Source organism: Brienomyrus brachyistius, chromosome 23, assembly GCF_023856365.1.
Source record: "Brienomyrus brachyistius isolate T26 chromosome 23, BBRACH_0.4, whole genome shotgun sequence".
NCBI classification, from domain to species: domain Eukaryota; kingdom Metazoa; phylum Chordata; class Actinopteri; order Osteoglossiformes; family Mormyridae; genus Brienomyrus; species Brienomyrus brachyistius.
The window spans coordinates 19,903,437-19,926,654 of record NC_064555.1 but is presented as its reverse complement, the minus strand read 5'-3'; the positions used below and the strand labels follow the sequence as shown (position 1 = coordinate 19,926,654).

At 41.5% G+C, this 23,218-nt stretch overlaps 3 protein-coding genes across 15 annotated transcripts in view; 1 reads left to right on the top strand and 2 right to left on the bottom strand.

The window, feature by feature from the left end:
• The window catches only part of LOC125719447 (speedy protein A-like), a 41,785-nt gene extending 25,357 nt beyond the window's left edge, over positions 1-16,428 (top strand). Inside the window, exon 12 of one of the 3 annotated variants that reach the window (XM_048994224.1) lies at positions 16,378-16,428. The gene's annotated coding sequence lies outside the window, so the exon portion shown is untranslated. Of the gene's footprint in view, positions 1-7,453; positions 7,492-14,825; positions 15,133-16,377 lie in introns of those variants that run through there. The other 2 variants (XM_048994228.1, XM_048994230.1) reach the window with 2 other exon arrangements.
• Positions 4,474-21,246, bottom strand: LOC125719444 (speedy protein A-like). Of its 7 annotated transcripts, none has more exons than XM_048994215.1 (12): positions 21,109-21,246; positions 20,782-20,841; positions 12,909-13,061; positions 12,652-12,710; positions 12,480-12,565; positions 12,152-12,323; positions 11,684-11,882; positions 11,251-11,308; positions 10,850-10,977; positions 5,012-5,128; positions 4,751-4,841; positions 4,474-4,613 (listed from the first exon to the last, which is right to left on the bottom strand). In XM_048994215.1, the coding sequence occupies exons 3-12, from the start codon at positions 13,057-13,059 to the stop codon at positions 4,592-4,594; spliced, it is 1,083 nt and encodes a 360-aa protein (XP_048850172.1). In that variant the 5' UTR covers positions 13,060-13,061; positions 20,782-20,841; positions 21,109-21,246; the 3' UTR covers positions 4,474-4,591. The 7 variants fall into 7 exon arrangements, with proteins under 7 accessions (XP_048850172.1, XP_048850171.1, XP_048850173.1 ...); XM_048994214.1 differs by lacking the exon at positions 20,782-20,841 and adding an exon at positions 13,407-13,466; XM_048994216.1 differs by having other exon boundaries at positions 21,114-21,241.
• Positions 4,570-20,921, bottom strand: LOC125719446 (speedy protein A-like). Of its 5 annotated transcripts, none has more exons than XM_048994218.1 (11): positions 20,782-20,921; positions 20,284-20,436; positions 20,027-20,085; positions 19,855-19,940; positions 19,527-19,698; positions 19,059-19,257; positions 18,626-18,683; positions 18,225-18,352; positions 17,962-18,078; positions 10,326-10,416; positions 4,570-4,613 (listed from the first exon to the last, which is right to left on the bottom strand). In XM_048994218.1, the coding sequence occupies exons 2-9, from the start codon at positions 20,432-20,434 to the stop codon at positions 17,981-17,983; spliced, it is 951 nt and encodes a 316-aa protein (XP_048850175.1). In that variant the 5' UTR covers positions 20,435-20,436; positions 20,782-20,921; the 3' UTR covers positions 4,570-4,613; positions 10,326-10,416; positions 17,962-17,980. The 5 variants fall into 5 exon arrangements, with proteins under 5 accessions (XP_048850175.1, XP_048850178.1, XP_048850176.1 ...); XM_048994221.1 differs by lacking the exons at positions 4,570-4,613; positions 10,326-10,416 and adding exons at positions 9,343-9,361; positions 17,701-17,791; XM_048994219.1 differs by lacking the exons at positions 4,570-4,613; positions 10,326-10,416 and adding exons at positions 10,052-10,188; positions 17,701-17,791.
• Positions 21,247-23,218: the final 1,972 nt, after the last annotated feature.

The following is a 23,218-nucleotide window of genomic DNA, read 5'->3' as shown; positions in this document are numbered from 1 at the left end:
TTGGCAATAATTTTTGTAACCTTTTTGCCAAAAGTTTACATATTATCTTAAGGTCGGAATTTAACAAACTTATGGGTCTCATATTTTCACATTTGTTAGAGGGTTTACCTGGTTTTGGCAATAAGATAGTTAGAGCACTATTCATAGAGGGTGGGAAACTACCTTCCTGAAATGCCTCCAGAAACATTTCCAGAAGAGGAGTTAGCAGTTTATTTTTAAATTTTTTATACACATCTATTGGGAGACCATCTGGTCCTGCTCTTTTTCCTGACTTCATACTATCGATAGCCTTCCCTATTTCTTCTTTGTTAATTTCCATCTCCAGGTCTTCTTTATGTTCATCTGGGAGATGAGATATGGATAGTTCATCTAAAAACCTATTTAAATTTAGCATATTAGTCTCATTTTTTGCATCATATAATTCTTTATAGTAACCTCTAAAGGCACCATTAATTTCTGTAGGATCCACTACAACCTCTCCATTTGTTATAACAGTTGTGATGGGTGTTTTTACCTCCAATTGTTTTATCTGCCATGCTAGTAATTTACCTGATTTATCTCCTTGTTCAAAGAAAGATTGTTTTAATCTCATAAGACTGGAGGCGGCTCTGAATGCAGACAGTTTATCATATTCAGCCCTTAAAATTAGTAACTCACTTTGTATTTGTGGATCACTACTCTCATAAACTTTTTCCTGAAGAGTCTTTATTTTATGTTCCAACTGTATTCTCTCCTCACGTGCCTTTTTTGATTTTGAGCCTGTGTAACTAATAATATGTCCTCTGAGGAAAGCTTTAAATGCTTCCCATTTTGTACATGCAGAAGTCTGTGTAGTATTAATTTAAAAAAACTCTTCTATCTGTTTTTCTATATATTTCACGAATTCTTCATCTTGTAACCATTTGTGCTGAAAGTGCCATTTAGCCAGGTCTTTTGTTAATTTTCTATCTACATATTCTATACAACATGGGGCGTGATCTGAGATCACGATGTTATCGTAGAAGCTATTATGAATTTTAGATCGTAATTCTGAAGAAATTAAAAAATAGTCTATTCGAGAATGTCTTAAATACATTTGAGTAGCAAGAATAAGCTTTAGCATGTGGTTTCAATTCTCTCCAAATATCCAACAGTCTAAATTCACTGATTAAACGAAGAATAGCTGTTCTAGATTTATTATGTGACTGATCCAATCCTGTGGATCTATCCATACAGGGATCCAGTGTACAGTTGAAATCCCCTGCTATTATGTATAACCCTGCTAATGTTGAAAGAGTAAGAAACAAATCTACAAAAAACTTAGGATCATCTGTATTTGGGCCATACAGGTTTACTAAATTTAAATTTTCTGATAACAGAAAACCTTGAATTATTAAATATCTCCCAAACTTATCTTTGAGTACTTGTTTCACTTGAAATGGGACTGTACCATGAACAAGGGTTATAACTCCTCTGGCCTGTGATGAGAATGATGCTGAGAATACACTACCCTGCCATCTCCTCCTTATCTTTATAACATCCTTTTCTAATAGGTGTGTTTCTTGTAAAAACACAATTTTGGAATCCATTTCCTTTAATTTATTCATGACTTGTTTAACTTTTCTGAGTTGTTGTAGACCTCTGCAGTTCCAAGAAACAAAATTAAGAGATACTAAGAAATGATAAAGATAGATTACCTTGCAATAGAGAAATACAGGGAAACATGGCAAACCTGGATGCTTGAACCCACATCCAACACATTGAACATGAACTACACCTTTCCCACTCCCGTGAGATCCCCCCTAAAACCACCCTGACTTCCAGTATCACTAAAGACTGTTCCACACCTAGTGAGGATCAGTCAAACCACCCTTTGTTATCCTTTTAACTGAACACTCACTGCTGCTCTATCTTATAACATTCATCTGCAACATCTGCAACACGTTTACTTTAAATCTATACCACAAATTTCTTATTATTAACTTAAATATAATGTCTGATATAGCCAAATCATAACGTGTATATTTGAAAATATATATATATTTTTTTTGTACCAGAGTCTGGCTTCTGAACGCTAATACACTTTCAAAGTGCTATACTATGCCAATGTTCTACGTTCATTTTAACTCGCGCCAGTGTCCTCCTGAATTTTCTTGATAAACTCCCGCGCTTCAATTGGTGTATTAAAGCTACGGGTCTGTTCATTGTAAGTTACCAACAGTCTGGCTGGGTGAACCACTCCGTGTCGGATTCCCAAGTCGCGCAGTTCCTGGCGGATTGGGTCAAACTGTTTCCTCAATTGGTGTATTCCAGTGGCCAAGTCAGCATAAAACCGAATTTGTCGGTTCTTGTACCGAATGTCTTTTTTAGCCCGTGCAGCTGCGATGACCACCTGTTTATCCTTGTAGTTCAGAAACCTCATTATTAGCGTCCTCGGCGGCGCCGTGGAGTCCTTCATGGGTCCAATTCTGTGCGCCCTTTCGATAATACCTGAGGACTGTAACGTCACAGCATCCAACACCTCTGGGATCCACTTCTCCAAAAAGGAGCATGCATCTCGTCCCTCGGCACCTTCCGGAAGACCCACCATTCTTAAGTTATTCAAGCGGGATCTGGTTTCCAAGTCCACGAGTTTATCCTCCAGAGACTTGTTTTTTGACTCCAACTTACTTACTTTAGCTTGCAAGTGAGCAACGCCGTCCTCCGCGTTTGATATCCTCAATTCCGCCTGCGACACTCGTTCATTGCAGTCGATCATTTCCTTCTTCATACTTTCTATCGCCGTCATAATTCCATCAAATCTGGATGAAAATTCAGTTTTCATGGAGTTTATGGCAGCTAATATTTCATCCGCCTTCACTCCTTCACCACTGGTCCCGTCCTCCGCCATATCTTCGTTACCTTTCTGTGTCTCACCGCAAACGCGGTAAACAGTTAACTTCGGCTGCTTTGTCGCTTTGCTATTTTCTTTACTTACTTTGCCAGACTTCGACATTATATTATTAACATCAACACTATGCTACCACGTTTTGTTGCAAATGGCAGTATTCTTCGTAGCAAATTATAGTAATTAAGACAGAGCAGGGGGGCGGCATGGTGGTGCAGTGGTTAGCACTGTTGCCTCACACCTCTGGGACCTGGGTTCGAGTCTCCGCCTGGGTCACATGTGTGCGGAGTTTGCATGTTCTCCCCATGTCGTCGTGGGGTTTCCTCCGGGTACTCCGGTTTCCCCCCACAGTCCAAAAACATGCTGAGGCTAATTGGAGTCGCTAAATTGCCCATAGGTGTGAATGTGTGAGTGAATGGTGTGTGAGTGTGCCCTGAGATGGGCTGGCCCCCCCATCCTGGGTTGTTCCCTGCCTCGTGCCCATTGCTTCCGGGATAGGCTCCGGACCCCCCGCGACCCAATAGGATAAGCGGTTTGGAAAATGGATGGATGGAAGACAGAGCAGTGTGAGACACATCTTCTCAGGTGGCCGCCATAACCGGAAGTCTACCCTATTATTGTATTTCTATCTATTAATTGTTTAGACCTGAGAAAATGTGTTTCGTTCTTATGTCAAGTGCTTTGAATGGCAATAAAAGCTGATTCTCATGTATATATTCTTTTCCTGTATGATTCACATCCATTTAGTCTGGCTTGCTGAGGTCACACTCACATCCCTCCAATTCGGCAGGCAAATTTGGCTGAAAACACTGTCTAGATAGATGTGCAATGATGTAGGCTGGCTCTCCTGAGGTTATGCAGGGTCGTTTCTCTATTATATTCACACAAGTCCATTCTGCAAAAAAGACACTTGGGATTTTCCTGGGGGAAAATATGAGAAAACTATAGTCACAAAGAAATTTGAAAGTGCATAACCACATAGTGTGCCGTTGATCGTATGTTTGATTGACAGTAGGGGTTATCCCACTTCAAGGGTGTCAAAGCCATACTTTCCATAACTAGCAATAAGCCCAACCCCTAACAGGCCATGACAGAGGATCATTTTCACAGCTATTGAGACAGGCCTGCCATGTTTTTTATAAATGAAACATTTATTGTTCATAACACACACTTTATTACAAATTATATTTTCTTAAATATTATACATATACAGAACCTAAAACAAACAAAGAAAACAGCTCTATATATTGTACAATATGCACTATTATAAGACTTTTTACCATTAAAGACACTTTACCAAAATTCCATTACATTATATTCAGTGGTTGCCCAAAATCCATTACTACAGCGTTGCTCAAACTCATGTCAGGCTTTGGGGCTGCAGGGCCCTGCATAAACGACCCCCCCAAACACCCCCCCCCACGGATGCGTATCCGCATAGATAGATAGATATTATTACCATAGATAAACACTATTACTATTACTGTTATTATTATTATGCCTGATCTGACTGAATTTTGATCGGTGCAGAAGCGAGCTTCTGCAGACCGGCAGGAACCCTCTCACGGACCGGCACCGGTCCGCGGGCCATAGTTTGAGAAACGCTGCCCATACAACAGTACATTGTGTTTAAATATAGATGTGGGCAACCAAGATCAAAACAGAAAGGAATAAACATAGTCGGGGATGAGGAGCAGGATGTTCTGGAAGTCGGAAGGGTCAATCCTACACAGACGAGGACTCGGCACTGGAGTGGACATGGAACAAGAATCAGGGGTAGATGAGCTGAGACTGGAGCACGCAGGGTAGATTACAATACCTCACACTGAATGTGAGGTCTATCTGTGTTTTTACTGAAAGCAAGGCGGGTGCTGGAATTCTTACAAGGGGGAGGCGTGGCAACAGGGGACCAATGGGTCTTGGGCCGCTGACTGGATGAGATCCCAGACCAGGAAGCAGGGAACCAGAAATGGGGCTGCAACACAGAAACCAGGAAACTCACAGAGAAACCCAGAAACATGACAATAAAAGTATAATTAATTACAAATGAGGTTTCCTGGGGAATAAGTGAAACTATCCGCTTTTTATATCACACATTAATAAGTATCAATGTCCTACTGAAAACGTTGTACTTTTCTGCCTCACCTGTATAAAAAGTTCCCGGGTACAAAATGATGTAGCTTGGAACTAGGGCTCCAACGTGTGGTGCAGATCCGATAGGCAGGCCCGTCGTCTCGGTGACCTTCCTCACTTTCAGCACGCCTGGCATTAGCATTTACAGGAAGGCAACCATTAGCATACATTCCATGTGTACATTTAACTTCCTGTCGCTTTTGCAACCCGCACCTTCAGTCAATTTCATCCATCCATCTTAACCACTATACTAAAATTTTTATATGACATCTTACCCACAGAGGGAGATCCAAGGTCCTGAGGTCTTCCAACAGGATCAGAATGACTTGGACCTTCTTGTGGATCTGGGCAGCGACTGTGATCCTTCAGCTGTCCATCAAAAGTTCGCTTTGAGCCTCGTCTTCTGAGAGAGAAGGATCACCATTAATAGCCAGAAGTTTCTGCTCTTAATGGCATAGATGTCTTGATGTTGCCATAATTGGTGTCAAAGACCATCATTTCCAGACAAGGTCTTGTGATTTACAGTTAATGTGCTGGAATAGAATACATGTCACACAGGCTTAAACAACCACGAAATACCTGAAATACTCAGTATAGCACATCTGTAGGAATAATGAATTAAAGTACGCGATTAGGCTGTGTGTGCAGCTTATCATTCTACCCAAGAAGAACCTACTCCTCTTTGATCCGGATCAGGGGTCCATCCTGTTCTGCTTCGCTGTCTTGTGCGCTGGCTGAAAAACATAGTAGACAGCAGTAAATACTGAGGGTAAGTGTCTCTCTAGGCCTGCTAGACTGAGCTAAGACTTTGACCTGTAGCTCTGCATTCTATGTTTCAGTAGAATGTACAGTAATAGGCTCATTAATGGCTGAGAGGTCACACAAGACAGCGAACAAGGAACTGCGGAAAATCTCAATGAATCAATAGATGGATTGCAAAATGTACAATGAATATAAGATTAAACTTTTTAAGAATATTTCAGAAAAGTGATCAGTGACAACAATTCTGGGAAGACTAATGTAAATTTAAAATAAATATACTAGATCAAGTTCCAGTGCATAGAAACTGACAGGCTACAGAAAAACTGGCACTTAGAGCTCATACTTACACTCTGGGCTCCCTGAGTGGTCAGAAGCACGGGGTTCCTGGGTCCGGACGGTCATGCTGCAGAGCGTGCAGGCGACGGGTACAGAGGATGGGCCCCGGGGCCACTGAAAGCCCTCCCCGCTGTAGTGCCGCTGGGCCCCGCTGTGATGTTCGGGGCGCTCCCGCTTCCACAGAGAGTGGGAGGGTACGATGGCCATCACCTGCATGGGGACACGGACATACATGGATCAGATGACAGAACGTGACTCACTGTGACACCACTTATGATAACAGTCATTTGGTATCTGCCCCCAAAGACATCAGTGAGCAAACAGCCCTTAGCTTAGCTTAAGTTACAGTAAGACAGAAAAGGTCATTAATGATGAGAAACGCTTCCCTCTGCTCTGAGACATTTCAAGCCTTATGGTGGCTGAACATTAATGTAATTTACTTGTATTAAAGATGAGACAACATACTGTACCTCCTCACAGCAGTGGCGGCTGACAGCAGTCCTGTACTCCATCCGGGCCCAGAGCTGGTCCTTCTTCTTGATGAAGGAGGGAAACTGACGTCTCCACTGACGTAGTTTAATTACATCTAACACTAAAGGAAGTCATTGTAGATACCCTATGTACACGTCTTTTTTGCATTATAGATATTCAGAGTTTAGACTTTTGATTGACAGATTTAGATTTATACAGTTATGACTGACGTTGTGAACACAAAATATTAAGTTAGTAGTAAAGTTAATGCCCTCTAAGTGAATAAATTCTTAGCTTTTAAAAATAATGAAACTGAGGTTTGAGTCTGGATGTATTAATTATACAAAAGTCTTGCTATAAATTCAATTTCTGAATAGACTTTAAGCAGCTGGTACAGGAGGTAAAAAGATTTCTTGTTAATGTGTTGCCTGATGGTACTGTTATCAGGTACAATGGTACAGTGGGTTATGATTCTGTGCTCATGATCAGAAGGTCACCGATTCAGATTCTGTGGTCAGCAGAGAGATTGTCACATAGTGGTAAGAAAGGAAGTGAAGGCAAAGACCAGGAAAATCAAAAGGGGCTTGATGGTTAGGGAAGCGCACTTGTAATTAAAAGATTGCAGGTTCGAATCCCCCAAGTGCAAGATAGCGCCCCCAAGCACTGCTACCCTGGCGCTGAATTAGCTGCCCCCTGCTATGGCACATATGGGTTAAATACAGTTGCCCTGTTGCCACGCCTCCCCCTTGTAAGAATTCCAGCACCCGCCTTGCTTTCAGTAAAAACACAGATAGACCTCACATTCAGTGTGAGGTATTGTAATCTACCCTGCGTGCTCCAGTCTCAGCTCATCTACCCCTGATTCTTGTTCCATGTCCACTCCAGTGCCGAGTCCTCGTCTGTGTAGGATTGACCCTTCCGACTTCAAGAACATCCTGCTCCTCATCCCCGACTATGTTTATTCCTTTCTGTTTTGATCTTGGTTGCCCACATCTATATTTAAACACAATGTGCTGTTGTATGGGCAGCGTTTCTCAAACTATGGCCCGCGGACCGGTGCCGGTCCGTGAGAGTGTTCCTGCCGGTCTGCGGAAGCTCGCTTCTGCACCGATTAAAATTCAGCAGATCAGGTATAATAATAACAGTAATAGTAATAGTAATACTGTTTATCTATAGTAATAATATCTATCTATCTATGCGGATACGCATCCGTGGGGTGGGGTGTTTGGGGGGGTTGTTTATGCAGGGCCCTGCAGCCCCAAAACCTGACATGAGTTTGAGCAACGCTGTAGTAATGGATTTTGGGCAACCACTGAATGTGATGTAATGGAATTTTGGTAAAGTGCTGATTGTGCAGCAATGAATTTTTGTTAATCACAGGTTTATTGCAGTTATGATTCCAATACAGAGGGAATGTTATCTCATTTAGAAAATTCAGTCTTAGATTGGGAAGGACCAGACTCTTCAACAGTACGAATACTTGGGGGGAAAAGCTGTTTTTAAGCTTCAATCACCTGCAGTGAGACTTGGTGTCTGAGAGTCTGTGTGGTCCAGGTATATATTATGTTGTGGGAACCAAATGTCCCCGAAATGTGATAAAAACCTGTTATTTCACATTCTGGGGACCATTTTTTTGGTTCCCACAGTGGGAAATTCAATTTTATAAAAATATATGACTGCAATAAAAAACTTGTGATTTTGATTTGATGTTGAAATGTTGATTTTTTGTAGCTTATAGTTAAGGTTTGTTATAGTTGGCATTAGGGTTATAACTGTCTGATTGAAAGGGTTTAAATATTGTTAATATATGTTTACCTCTGTTTTCTTGCACTATAACAAGACCTCCATTTCATCTCTGCATATAACCCATGAATAATGCGGCTGAAGATGAAAAACTTTCCCAGATTTCCCATATTACCCAGTTTGCATAATAAAAAGTCTTTATCTACCCCAAAACATTTAGATGTGAATGAGAATAACTTCAGGCTGAAAGATGCAGATTGGAGAAAGGGCAGTCTTGTAATAGTGCAAATTGTACAATATATAGAGCTGTTTTTGTTTGTTTTAGCTTCTGTATATGTATAATATTTAAGAAAATATCATTTGTAATAAAGTGTGTTATAAACAATAAATGTTTCATTTATAAAAAAACATGGAAGTCTGTTAGAAATGAAAAATATTCTCTCAATTGTCAACTGTATATATGTAAATAAGTTTGTGTTGATGACCGAATGGTGGCACCTGTGAGCTAAGGCGACGTTGAAAAGTCTTAATAAAGTTTTGTTTTTTGGAAGTAAAAGAGACGGGAGTTTCTGTAATAACATGCCTTGATGTCACTCTCTCACTTACCTTTGCAACCTGCGCTGATCACTTTAAGTTCCTGCTGTTCTGCCATACAATTGTGCAATATTGTACATTACTTTTTTACTTCAGAGATTTTATTTTAGTTCATTCTATTTTTATCCAGTTTAGACATTTTATTCCATTATTGTTTTTTTTCTATTTATTGTTTAGACCTGAGAAAATGTGTTTCGTTCTTATGTCAAGTGCTTTGAATGGCAATAAAAGCTGATTCTCATGTATATATTCTTTTCCTGTATGATTCACATCCATTTAGTCTGGCTTGCTGAGGTCACACTCACATCCCTCCAATTCGGCAGGCAAATTTGGCTGAAAACACTGTCTAGATAGATGTGCAATGATGTAGAGGCTGGCTCTCCTGAGGTTATGCAGGGTCGTTTCTCTACTATATTCACACAAGTCCATTCTGCAAAAAAGACACTTGGGATTTTCCTGGGGGAAAATATGAGAAAACTATAGTCACAAAGAAATTTGAAAGTGCATAACCACATAGTGTGCTGTTGATCGTATGTTTGATTGACAGTAGGGGTTATCCCACTTCAAGGGTGTCAAAGCCATACTTTCCATAACTAGCAATAAGCCCAACCCCTAACAGGCCATGACAGAGGATCATTTTCACAGCTATTGAGACAGGCCTGCCATGTTTTTTATAAATGAAACATTTATTGTTCATAACACACACTTTATTACAAATTATATTTTCTTAAATATTATACATATACAGAACCTAAAACAAACAAAGAAAACAGCTCTATATATTGTACAATATGCACTATTATAAGACTTTTTACCATTAAAGACACTTTACCAAAATTCCATTACATTACATTCAGTGGTTGCCCAAAATCCATTACTACAGCGTTGCTCAAACTCATGTCAGGCTTTGGGGCTGCAGGGCCCTGCATAAACGACCCCCCCAAACACCCCCCCCCCGCGGATGCGTATCCGCATAGATAGATAGATATTATTACCATAGATAAACACTATTACTATTACTGTTATTATTATTATGCCTGATCTGACTGAATTTTGATCGGTGCAGAAGCGAGCTTCCGCAGACCGGCAGGAACCCTCTCACGGACCGGCACCGGTCCGCGGGCCATAGTTTGAGAAACGCTGCCCATACAACAGTACATTGTGTTTAAATATAGATGTGGGCAACCAAGATCAAAACAGAAAGGAATAAACATAGTCGGGGATGAGGAGCAGGATGTTCTTGAAGTCGGAAGGGTCAATCCTACACAGACGAGGACTCGGCACTGGAGTGGACATGGAACAAGAATCAGGGGTAGATGAGCTGAGACTGGAGCACGCAGGGTAGATTACAATACCTCACACTGAATGTGAGGTCTATCTGTGTTTTTACTGAAAGCAAGGCGGGTGCTGGAATTCTTACAAGGGGGAGGCGTGGCAACAGGGGACCAATGGGTCTTGGGCCGCTGACTGGATGAGATCCCAGACCAGGAAGCAGGGAACCAGAAATGGGGCTGCAACACAGAAACCAGGAAACTCACAGAGAAACCCAGAAACATGACAATAAAAGTATAATTAATTACAAATGAGGTTTCCTGGGCAATAAGTGAAACTATCAATTTTTTATATCACACACTAATAAGTATCAAAGTCCTACTGAAAACGTTGTACTTTTCTGCCTCACCTGTATAAAAAGTTCCCGGCTACAAAATGATGCAGCTTGGAACTAGGGCTCCAACGTGTGGTGCAGATCCGATAGGCAGGCCCGTCGCCTCGGTGACCTTCCTCACTTTCAGCACGCCTGGCATTAGCATTTACAGGAAGGCAACCATTAGCATACATTCGATGTGTACATTTAACTTCCTGTCGCTTTTGCAACCTGCAACTTCAGTCAATTTCATCCATCCATCTTAACCACTTTATTAAACTTTTTATATGACATCTTACCCACAGAGGGAGATCCAAGGTCCTGAGGTCTTGCAACAGGATCAGAATGACTTGGACCTTCTTGTGGATCTGGACAGCGACTGTGATCCTTCAGCTGTCCATCCCATGTTCGCTTTGAGCCTCTTCTTCTGAAAGAGAAGGATCACCATTAATAGCCAGAAGTTTCTGCTCTTAATGGCATAGATGTCTTGATGTTGCCATAATTGGTGTCAAAGACCATCATTTCCAGACAAGGTCTTGTGATTTACAGTTAATGTGCTGGAATAGAATACATGTGACACAGGCTTAAACAACCACGAAATACCTGAAATACTCAGTATAGCACATCTGTAGGAATAATGAATTAAAGTATGCGATTAGGCTGTGTGTGCAGCTTATCATTCTACCCAAGAAGAACCTACTCCTCTTTGATCCGGATCAGGGGTCCATCCTGTTCCGCTTCGCTGTCTTGTGCGCTGGCTGAAAAACGTAGCAGACAGTAGTAAATACTGAGGGTAAGTGTCTCTCTAGGCCTGCTAGATTGAGCTAAGACTTTGACCTGTAGCTCTGCACTCTATGTTTCAGTAGAATGTACAGTAATAGGCTCATTAATGGCTGAGAGGTCACACAAGACAGCGAACAAGGAACTGGGGAAAATCTCAATGAATCAATAGATGGATTGCAAAATGTACAATGAATATAAGATTAAACTTTTTAAGAATATTTCAGAAAAGTGATCAGTGACAACAATTCTGGGAAGACTAATGTAAATTTAAAATAAATATACTAGATCAAGTTCCAGTGCATAGAAACTGACAGGCTACAGAAAAACTGGCACTTAGAGCTCATACTTACACTCTGGGCTCCCTGAGTGGTCAGAAGCACGGGGTTCCTGGGTCCGGACGGTCATGCTGCAGAGCGTGCAGGCGACGGGTACAGAGGATGGGCCCCGGGGCCACTGAAAGCCCTCCCCGCTGTAGTGCCGCTGGGCCCCGCTGTGATGTTCGGGGCGCTCCCGATTCCACAGAGAGTGGGAGGGTACGATGGCCATCACCTGCATGGGGACACGGACATACATGGATCAGATGACAGAACGTGACTCACTGTGACACCAGCAGCACCACTTATGATAACAGTCATTTGGTATCTGCCCCCAAAGACGTCAGTGAGCAAACAGCCCTTAGCTTAGCTTAAGTTACAGTAAGACAGAAAAGGTCATTAATGATGAGAAACGCTTCCCTCTGCTCTGAGACATTTCAAGCCTTATGGTGGCTGAACATTAATGTAATTTACTTGTATTAAAGATGAGACAACATACTGTACCTCCTCACAGCAGTGGCGGCTGACAGCAGTCCTGTACTCCATCCGGGCCCAGAGCTGGTCCTTCTTCTTGATGAAGGAGGGAAACTGACGTCTCCAGTTTCCTCCCAAGGCCCAGGGAAAGATCTCAAATCTGTTCCCCGTCTCTTCTTCCTCCATCATGTTCGCGAGATATCTGGGGAGAGGAAGAATTCACTATTCCGAGATCCATTGGCTTTGCTGATCTCCAGCAATTTCATCCAAGACTTATTCTCATGCTGATGGAGGAAATTGTTTTTGTTATTATATTAACATTCATCTATATTGTCCACCAGAGCATGCCGTCACTTACAGGGCGATGAAGAAGTTCATCCTTGTGTGCTCATTGGCCGTGAAGTGAGCTCTTTTGAAGTAGATGAAGGTGATCGCCAGTAGATACTGAAATGAAGAGCAAAGTGATGGAAAAAGTAGTCTCTGCTTTGCTTAGAGTGATTAAAGCAGCAACACCAATGCATGACAGTTACCTTGTCGGTCACCATGTAGCAGGAGTCCATACAGAGGAAATGCTGGATCAGATCATCATCTGAGGGCATCATGAAATATTTTTAGTACTACATACTCTTTTTTTCGACATTTGAATTCGTCCAGTATACAGAAAGCAGGCACATACTGTTCTTGTAATGAAATGCATTTTATTTTGATGTTATATTGTCATTAGAAAAAAAGCAGATTTAAAAGATAATTTAAAGCTCTTCCTTACGCTGGAACTAATCTAACCCACCCAGCAGTGCGAAGAAAGCAGCCATTTCCTGCTGATCCATGATGATCAGGGATTCCTCTTGCTGCTCCCTGCCGCTGAAGTCCTGTCCGGACGGATCTTCTGCCTCCTGTTGACTGAGGTACCGGCGCCTGAAGTGCGCGTGCCTCACCATCCCTGCGGAGCAGAGCGGAGGCAGTGGGGTAACTCCGCTAGGGGGCGCACTGACAAGGCGTTAGTTGTAATGCGCACTGACAAGGCGTTAGCCGGCTTGTGTTCTAATGCTAGCTTGGGTTTCAATGCAGGCGAGTCACATGGCGGAGCTAACTGGCTAACATCCCGTCTTTAAATTTTTTATATTTAAATATGAGACAAATATATTGGGATTTTCCCCCGCGCGGACAAAACATAATTCTATAGCTTAGCAAGATACATAGTAAACCTCGAATTTCGCGCTCATTAAGCTCAACCTTTAGATCAATATAATGATATGACATAAAGAACACATTGTGTAAAGCTTACTTTAACTGCAAGGAGATTGTTGTTAAAGAATGTTCAGGTGTCTTCTTCCTGATGTTCTTTCTTGAAGTAAAAAAATGACGTGAAAACTTTGACAACTTTATAATTGGAGTCATTTTTAAAATAAATGACAACTAATTTCTGTTTAATAAAACTTTTAAACATTTTACTCTTTACACTAAATAAAAAAATAGCAAAATAACGAAAACGGGCACCACGCAGGCGGTAGGATCCAAACCGTCCCAGTTGTTAGAGCTGATCCCAGCGAAGAGGGGCGGTTTCAGGGATGATCACTGTACCTTCCGGTGATCACAGAGAATCCCGCCCTACCTTACCAGTCTGTATCTTCTTCTTGTCTGTGTTATTTCGCTGAAATGTCGTTCTTTCTCAGTGTCTGTGCAGATAAATGCTGTCTGTGCAGGTAATTGCTGTCTCCACGTTGCTTTTCGCTACAGTTGTAGTTCAAATCCCGCAGCTGTATCCATGGCAACGGCCCGTGATGCGCTATATATTTGCGTGCATTATTTAAAAATAAATCATAATAATCTTTTGTGATCCAGATAGGTTGTTCCCCATATTAGTAATGAGTGTTGTATTTCTATGTCTTAAATGTAGTTTTAAAAAGTAAAATAACCTTTTGATGGTTTAATTACATCTAAAACTAAAGGAAGTCATTGTGGATACCCTATATACACGTCTTTTTTGCATTTTAGATATTCAGAGTTTAGACTTTTGATTGACAGATTTAGATTTATACAGTTATGACTGACGTTGTGAACACATAATATTAAGTTAGTAAAGTTAATGCCCTCTAAGTGAATGCATTCTTAGCTTTTAAAAATAATGAAACTGAGGTTTGAGTCTGGATGTATTAATCATACAGAAGTCTTGCTATAAATTCAATTTCTGAATAGACTTTAAGCAGCTGGTACAGGAGGTAAAAATATTTCTTGTTAATGTGTTGCCTGATGGTACTGTTATCAGGTACAATGGTACAGTGGGTTATGATTCTGTGCTCATGATCAGAAGGTCACCGATTCAGATCCTGTGGTCAGCAGAGAGATTGTCACATAGTGGGAAGAAAGGAAGTGAAGGCCAACATCAGGAAAATCAAAAGGGGCTTGATGGTTAGGGAAGCGCACTTGTAATTAAAAGATTGCAGGTTCGAATCCCCCAAGTGCAAGATAGCGCCCCCAAGCACTGCTACCCTGGCGCTGAATTAGCTGCCCCCTGCTATGGCACATATGGGTTAAATACAGTTGCCCTGTTGCCACGCCTCCCCCTTGTAAGAATTCCAGCACCCGCCTTGCTTTCAGTAAAAACACAGATAGACCTCACATTCAGTGTGAGGTATTGTAATCTACCCTGCGTGCTCCAGTCTCAGCTCATCTCCCCCTGATTCTTGTTCCATATCCACTCCAGTGCCGAGTCCTCGTCTGTGTAGGATTGACCCTTCCGACTTCCAGAACATCCTGCTCCTCATCCCCGACTATGTTTATTCCTTTCTGTTTTGATCTTGGTTGCCCACATCTATATTTAAACACAATGTACTGTTGTATGGGCAGCGTTTCTCAAACTATGGCCCGCGGACCGGTGCCGGTCCGTGAGAGGGTTCCTGCCGGTCTGCGGAAGCTCGCTTCTGCACCGATTAAAATTCAGCAGATCAGGTATAATAATAACAGTAATAGTAATAGTAATACTGTTTATCTATAGTAATAATATCTATCTATCTATGCGGATACGCATCCGCAGGGGGGGTGTTTGGGGGGGTCGTTTATGCAGGGCCCTGCAGCCCCAAAGCCTGACATGAGTTTGAGCAACGCTGTAGTAATGGATTTTGGGCAACCACTGAATGTGATGTAATGGAATTTTGGTAAAGTGCTGATTGTGCAGCAATGAATTTTTGTTAATCACAGGTTTATTGCAGTTATGATTCCAATACAGAGGGAATGTTATCTCATTTAGAAAATTCAGTCTTAGATTGGGAAGGACCAGACTCTTCAACAGTACGAATACTTGGGGGGGAAAAGCTGTTTTTAAGCTTCAATCACCTGCAGTGAGACTTGGTGTCTGAGAGTCTGTGTGGTCCAGGTATATATTATGTTGTGGGAACCAAATGTCCCCGAAATGTGATAAAAACCTGTTATTTCACATTCTGGGGACCATTTTTTTGGTTCCCACAGTGGGAAATTCAATTTTATAAAAATATATGACTGCAATAAAAAACTTGTGATTTTGATTTGATGTTGAAATGTTGATTTTTTTTGTAGCTTATGGTTAAGGTTTGTTATAGTTGGCATTAGGGTTATAACTGTCTGATTGAAAGGGTTTAAATATTGTTAATATATGTTTACCTCTGTTTTCTTGCACTATAACAAGACCTCCATTTCATCTCTGCATATAACCCATGAATAATGCGGCTGAAGATGAAAAACTTTCCCAGATTTCCCATATTACCCAGTTTGCATAATAAAAAGTCTTTATCTACCCCAAAACATTTAGATGTGAATGAGAATAACTTCAGGCTGAAAGATGCAGATTGGAGAAAGGGCAGTCTTGTAATAGTGCAAATTGTACAATATATAGAGCTGTTTTTGTTTGTTTTAGCTTCTGTATATGTATAATATTTAAGAAAATATCATTTGTAATAAAGTGTGTTATAAACAATAAATGTTTCATTTATAAAAAAACATGGAAGTCTGTTAGAAATGAAAAATATTCTCTCAATTGTCAACAGTATATATGTAAATAAGTTTGTGTTGATGACCGAATGGTGGCACCTGTGAGCTAAGGCGACGTTGAAAAGTCTTAATAAAGTTTTGTTTTTTGGAAGTAAAAGAGACGGGAGTTTCTGTAATAACATGCCTTGATGTCACTCTCTCACTTACCCTTGCAACCTGCGCTGATCACTTTAAGTTCCTGCTGTTCTGCCATACAATTGTGCAATATTGTACATTACTTTTTTACTTCAGAGATTTTATTTTAGTTCATTCTATTTTTATCCAGTTTAGACATTTTATTCCATTATTGTTTTTTTTCTATTTATTGTTTAGACCTGAGAAAATGTGTTTCGTTCTTATGTCAAGTGCTTTGAATGGCAATAAAAGCTGATTCTCATGTATATATTCTTTTCCTGTATGATTCACATCCATTTAGTCTGGCTTGCTGAGGTCACACTCACATCCCTCCAATTCGGCAGGCAAATTTGGCTGAAAACACTGTCTAGATAGATGTGCAATGATGTAGAGGCTGGCTCTCCTGAGGTTATGCAGGGTCGTTTCTCTATTATATTCACACAAGTCCATTCTGCAAAAAAGACACTTGGGATTTTCCTGGGGGAAAATATGAGAAAACTATAGTCACAAAGAAATTTGAAAGTGCATAACCACATAGTGTGCTGTTGATCGTATGTTTGATTGACAGTAGGGGTTATCCCACTTCAAGGGTGTCAAAGCCATACTTTCCATGACTAGCAATAAGCCCAACCCCTAACAGGCCATGACAGAGGATCATTTTCACAGCTATTGAGACAGGCCTGCCATGTTTTTTATAAATGAAACATTTATTGTTCATAACACACACTTTATTACAAATTATATTTTCTTAAATATTATACATATACAGAACCTAAAACAAACAAAGAAAACAGCTCTATATATTGTACAATATGCACTATTATAAGACTTTTTACCATTAAAGACACTTTACCAAAATTCCATTACATTACATTCAGTGGTTGCCCAAAATCCATTACTACAGCGTTGCTCAAACTCATGTCAGGCTTTGGGGCTGCAGGGCCCTGCATAAACGACCCCCCCAAACACCCCCCCCCCCGCGGATGCGTATCCGCATAGATAGATAGATATTATTACCATAGATAAACACTATTACTATTACTGTTATTATTATTATGCCTGATCTGACTGAATTTTGATCGGTGCAGAAGCGAGCTTCCGCAGACCGGCAGGAACCCTCTCACGGACCGGCACCGGTCCGCGGGCCATAGTTTGAGAAACGCTGCCCATACAACAGTACATTGTGTTTAAATATAGATGTGGGCAACCAAGATCAAAACAGAAAGGAATAAACATAGTCGGGGATGAGGAGCAGGATGTTCTTGAAGTCGGAAGGGTCAATCCTACACAGACGAGGACTCGGCACTGGAGTGGATATGGAACAAGAATCAGGGGTAGATGAGCTGAGACTGGAGCACGCAGGGTAGATTACAATACCTCACACTGAATGTGAGGTCTATCTGTGTTTTTACTGAAAGCAAGGCGGGTGCTGGAATTCTTACAAGGGGGAGGCGTGGCAACAGGGGACCAATGGGTCTTGGGCCGCTGACTGGATGAGATCCCAGACCAGGAAGCAGGGAACCAGAAATGGGGCTGCAACACAGAAACGAGGAAACTCACAGAGAAACCCAGAAACATGACAATAAAAGTATAATTAATTACAAATGAGGTTTCCTGGGCAATAAGTGAAACTATCAATTTTTTATATCACACACTAATAAGTATCAAAGTCCTACTGAAAACGTTGTACTTTTCTGCCTCACCTGTATAAAAAGTTCCCGGCTACAAAATGATGCAGCTTGGAACTAGGGCTCCAACGTGTGGTGCAGATCCGATAGGCAGGCCCGTCGCCTCGGTGACCTTCCTCACTTTCAGCACGCCTGCCATTAGCATTTACAGGAAGGCAACCATTAGCATACATTCGATGTGTACATTTAACTTCCTGTCGCTTTTGCAACCTGCAACTTCAGTCAATTTCATCCATCCATCTTAACCACTTTATTAAACTTTTTATATGACATCTTACCCACAGAGGGAGATCCAAGGTCCTGAGGTCTTGCAACAGGATCAGAATGACTTGGACCTTCTTGTGGATCTGGACAGCGACTGTGATCCTTCAGCTGTCCATCCCATGTTCGCTTTGAGCCTCTTCTTCTGAAAGAGAAGGATCACCATTAATAGCCAGAAGTTTCTGCTCTTAATGGCATAGATGTCTTGATGTTGCCATAATTGGTGTCAAAGACCATCATTTCCAGACAAGGTCTTGTGATTTACAGTTAATGTGCTGGAATAGAATACATGTGACACAGGCTTAAACAACCACGAAATACCTGAAATACTCAGTATAGCACATCTGTAGGAATAATGAATTAAAGTACGCGATTAGGCTGTGTGTGCAGCTTATCATTCTACCCAAGAAGAACCTACTCCTCTTTGATCCGGATCAGGGGTCCATCCTGTTCCGCTTCGCTGTCTTGTGCGCTGGCTGAAAAACGTAGCAGACAGTAGTAAATACTGAGGGTAAGTGTCTCTCTAGGCCTGCTAGACTGAGCTAAGACTTTGACCTGTAGCTCTGCATTCTATGTTTCAGTAGAATGTACAGTAATAGGCTCATTAATGGCTGAGAGGTCACACAAGACAGCGAACAAGGAACTGCGGAAAATCTCAATGAATCAATAGATGGATTGCAAAATGTACAATGAATATAAGATTAAACTTTTTAAGAATATTTCAGAAAAGTGATCAGTGACAACAATTCTGGGAAGACTAATGTAAATTTAAAATAAATATACTAGATCAAGTTCCAGTGCATAGAAACTGACAGGCTACAGAAAAACTGGCACTTAGAGCTCATACTTACACTCTGGGCTCCCTGAGTGGTCAGAAGCACGGGGTTCCTGGGTCCGGACGGTCATGCTGCAGAGCGTGCAGGCGACGGGTACAGAGGATGGGCCCCGGGGCCACTGAAAGCCCTCCCCGCTGTAGTGCCGCTGGGCCCCGCTGTGATGTTCGGGGCGCTCCCGATTCCACAGAGAGTGGGAGGGTACGATGGCCATCACCTGCATGGGGACACGGACATACATGGATCAGATGACAGAACGTGACTCACTGTGACACCAGCAGCACCACTTATGATAACAGTCATTTGGTATCTGCCCCCAAAGGCGTCAGTGAGCAAACAGCCCTTAGCTTAGCTTAAGTTACAGTAAGACAGAAAAGGTCATTAATGATGAGAAACGCTTCCCTCTGCTCTGAGACATTTCAAGCCTTATGGTGGCTGAACATTAATGTAATTTACTTGTATTAAAGATGAGACAACATACTGTACCTCCTCACAGCAGTGGCGGCTGACAGCAGTCCTGTACTCCATCCGGGCCCAGAGCTGGTCCTTCTTCTTGATGAAGGAGGGAAACTGACGTCTCCAGTTTCCTCCCAAGGCCCAGGGAAAGATCTCAAATCTGTTCCCCGTCTCTTCTTCCTCCATCATGTTCGCGAGATATCTGGGGAGAGGAAGAATTCACTATTCCGAGATCCATTGGCTTTGCTGATCTCCAGCAATTTCATCCAAGACTTATTCTCATGCTGATGGAGGAAATTGTTTTTGTTATTATATTAACATTCATCTATATTGTCCACCAGAGCATGCCGTCACTTACAGGGCGATGAAGAAGTTCATCCTTGTGTGCTCATTGGCCGTGAAGTGAGCTCTTTTGAAGTAGATGAAGGTGATCGCCAGTAGATACTGAAATGAAGAGCAAAGTGATGGAAAAAGTAGTCTCTGCTTTGCTTAGAGTGATTAAAGCAGCAACACCAATGCATGACAGTTACCTTGTCGGTCACCATGTAGCAGGAGTCCATACAGAGGAAATGCTGGATCAGATCATCATCTGAGGGCATCATGAAATATTTTTAGTACTACATACTCTTTTTTTCGACATTTGAATTCGTCCAGTATACAGAAAGCAGGCACATACTGTTCTTGTAATGAAATGCATTTTATTTTGATGTTATATTGTCATTAGAAAAAAAGCAGATTTAAAAGATAATTTAAAGCTCTTCCTTACGCTGGAACTAATCTAACCCACCCAGCAGTGCGAAGAAAGCAGCCATTTCCTGCTGATCCATGATGATCAGGGATTCCTCTTGCTGCTCCCTGCCGCTGAAGTCCTGTCCGGACGGATCTTCTGCCTCCTGTTGACTGAGGTACCGGCGCCTGAAGTGCGCGTGCCTCACCATCCCTGCGGAGCAGAGCGGAGGCAGTGGGGTAACTCCGCTAGGGGGCGCACTGACAAGGCGTTAGTTGTAATGCGCACTGACAAGGCGTTAGCCGGCTTGTGTTCTAATGCTAGCTTGGGTTTCAATGCAGGCGAGTCACATGGCGGAGCTAACTGGCTAACATCCCGTCTTTAAATTTTTTATATTTAAATATGAGACAAATATATTGGGATTTTCCCCCGCGCGGACAAAACATAATTCTATAGCTTAGCAAGATACATAGTAAACCTCGAATTTCGCGCTCATTAAGCTCAACCTTTAGATCAATATAATGATATGACATAAAGAACACATTGTGTAAAGCTTACTTTAACTGCAAGGAGATTGTTGTTAAAGAATGTTCAGGTGTCTTCTTCCTGATGTTCTTTCTTGAAGTAAAAAAATGACGTGAAAACTTTGACAACTTTATAATTGGAGTCATTTTTAAAATAAATGACAACTAATTTCTGTTTAATAAAACTTTTAAACATTTTACTCTTTACACTAAATAAAAAAATAGCAAAATAACGAAAACGGGCACCACGCAGGCGGTAGGATCCAAACCGTCCCAGTTGTTAGAGCTGATCCCAGCGAAGAGGGGCGGTTTCAGGGATGATCACTGTACCTTCCGGTGATCACAGAGAATCCCGCCCTACCTTACCAGTCTGTATCTTCTTCTTGTCTGTGTTATTTCGCTGAAATGTCGTTCTTTCTCAGTGTCTGTGCAGATAAATGCTGTCTGTGCAGGTAATTGCTGTCTCCACGTTGCTTTTCGCTACAGTTGTAGTTCAAATCCCGCAGCTGTATCCATGGCAACGGCCCGTGATGCGCTATATATTTGCGTGCATTATTTAAAAATAAATCATAATAATCTTTTGTGATCCAGATAGGTTGTTCCCCATATTAGTAATGAGTGTTGTATTTCTATGTCTTAAATGTAGTTTTAAAAAGTAAAATAACCTTTTGATGGTTTAATTACATCTAAAACTAAAGGAAGTCATTGTGGATACCCTATATACACGTCTTTTTTGCATTTTAGATATTCAGAGTTTAGACTTTTGATTGACAGATTTAGATTTATACAGTTATGACTGACGTTGTGAACACATAATATTAAGTTAGTAAAGTTAATGCCCTCTAAGTGAATGCATTCTTAGCTTTTAAAAATAATGAAACTGAGGTTTGAGTCTGGATGTATTAATCATACAGAAGTCTTGCTATAAATTCAATTTCTGAATAGACTTTAAGCAGCTGGTACAGGAGGTAAAAAGATTTCTTGTTAATGTGTTGCCTGATGGTACTGTTATCAGGTACAATGGTACAGTGGGTTATGATTCTGTGCTCATGATCAGAAGGTCACCGATTCAGATCCTGTGGTCAGCAGAGAGATTGTCACATAGTGGGAAGAAAGGAAGTGAAGGCCAACATCAGGAAAATCAAAAGGGGCTTGATGGTTAGGGAAGCGCACTTGTAATTAAAAGATTGCAGGTTCGAATCCCCCAAGTGCAAGATAGCGCCCCCAAGCACTGCTACCCTGGCGCTGAATTAGCTGCCCCCTGCTATGGCACATATGGGTTAAATACAGAGAACACATTTTGTTGTGGTGTGTCAACAATGACAATTAATCACTAAATTCTAAATGTAGACAAGACGGCAGGTAAGGCGAAAGGAAAGGGACCACAGGGGGCCAAAAACGCGGTACGCGTGATCAAACTGTAACACAGGGCAGACCAGGGAGCTCACATAGGCAGCAACAACATAAGATAACAATACAATGACCAGACTGGGGAATTCAGGACGAGGAGGCACTTAAATACATCACAGATGAGGGAGCAAACGAGAGGCACCTGCAATCATCCACACTGGGGCTGAAACGAGAGGCAAGGACTGCGGGGTGTCACAGAACCCTCCCCAACGCATGTACTCCGGGGAACACGAGGTCGGCTGGAGAGGGGAACTGTACTAGGCAGACAGATGAGGGAAACTCAGACCAGGGGAAAAACGACAAACCAGATGCTAGAATAAAAGACCAGAGGGGGACCGGGACCCAGAGCAAAAAGATATTTTATTGTCATTGTAAGTACAATGAGATTTAGTTTGGAACGTGCTAGCAGATGCATAGTAAATCTTACAATTAAATAGAATCCGAGAATAAAATATGTACACATACTATGTATACACACTATATATATATTGGTGGGTGAGCAATTTCACAGAGGTAGAGTTTATCAAGTGGTTTAAATACACATAAATATGGATATTGAATATGTTAGGGTATTGTATCAGTGTTCCAGATAAGTGCTGTGAGTGCAGAAGCATGATGGATGTGAGGTAAAAACTGTTGCTCAGCCAGGTTGTGCGAACATACAGGGTTCTATAGCATCTACCAGATGTCAGAGGTGGGAGATAGGGCTTTCTGTGCTGCTGCTCCACGCCTATGGAATGCCCTCCCTGACTTCCTGAGGGCACCACAACCCACTGACTGTTTTAAAAAGCATCTAAAGACTTTTCTTTTTAACAAAACCTTTGGTTCCTCCACTTAGAGGTTTTAAATTTGTTTACTTTTAAACTATTTATTTTGTCTCTTTTTATTTTAACTTGTAGCCCTTTGAGATTCTGGGATGTAAAGGGCATTATAAATAAAATGGATTATTATTATTATTAAAAAGTTTGTGTCCAGGGTGGGTTGGTCCTTGATTATTTTTCAGCTCTGCGGCTGCACCGGGTATGATGTATTTCTCCCAGTGATGGAAGCTGGGCTGCCTT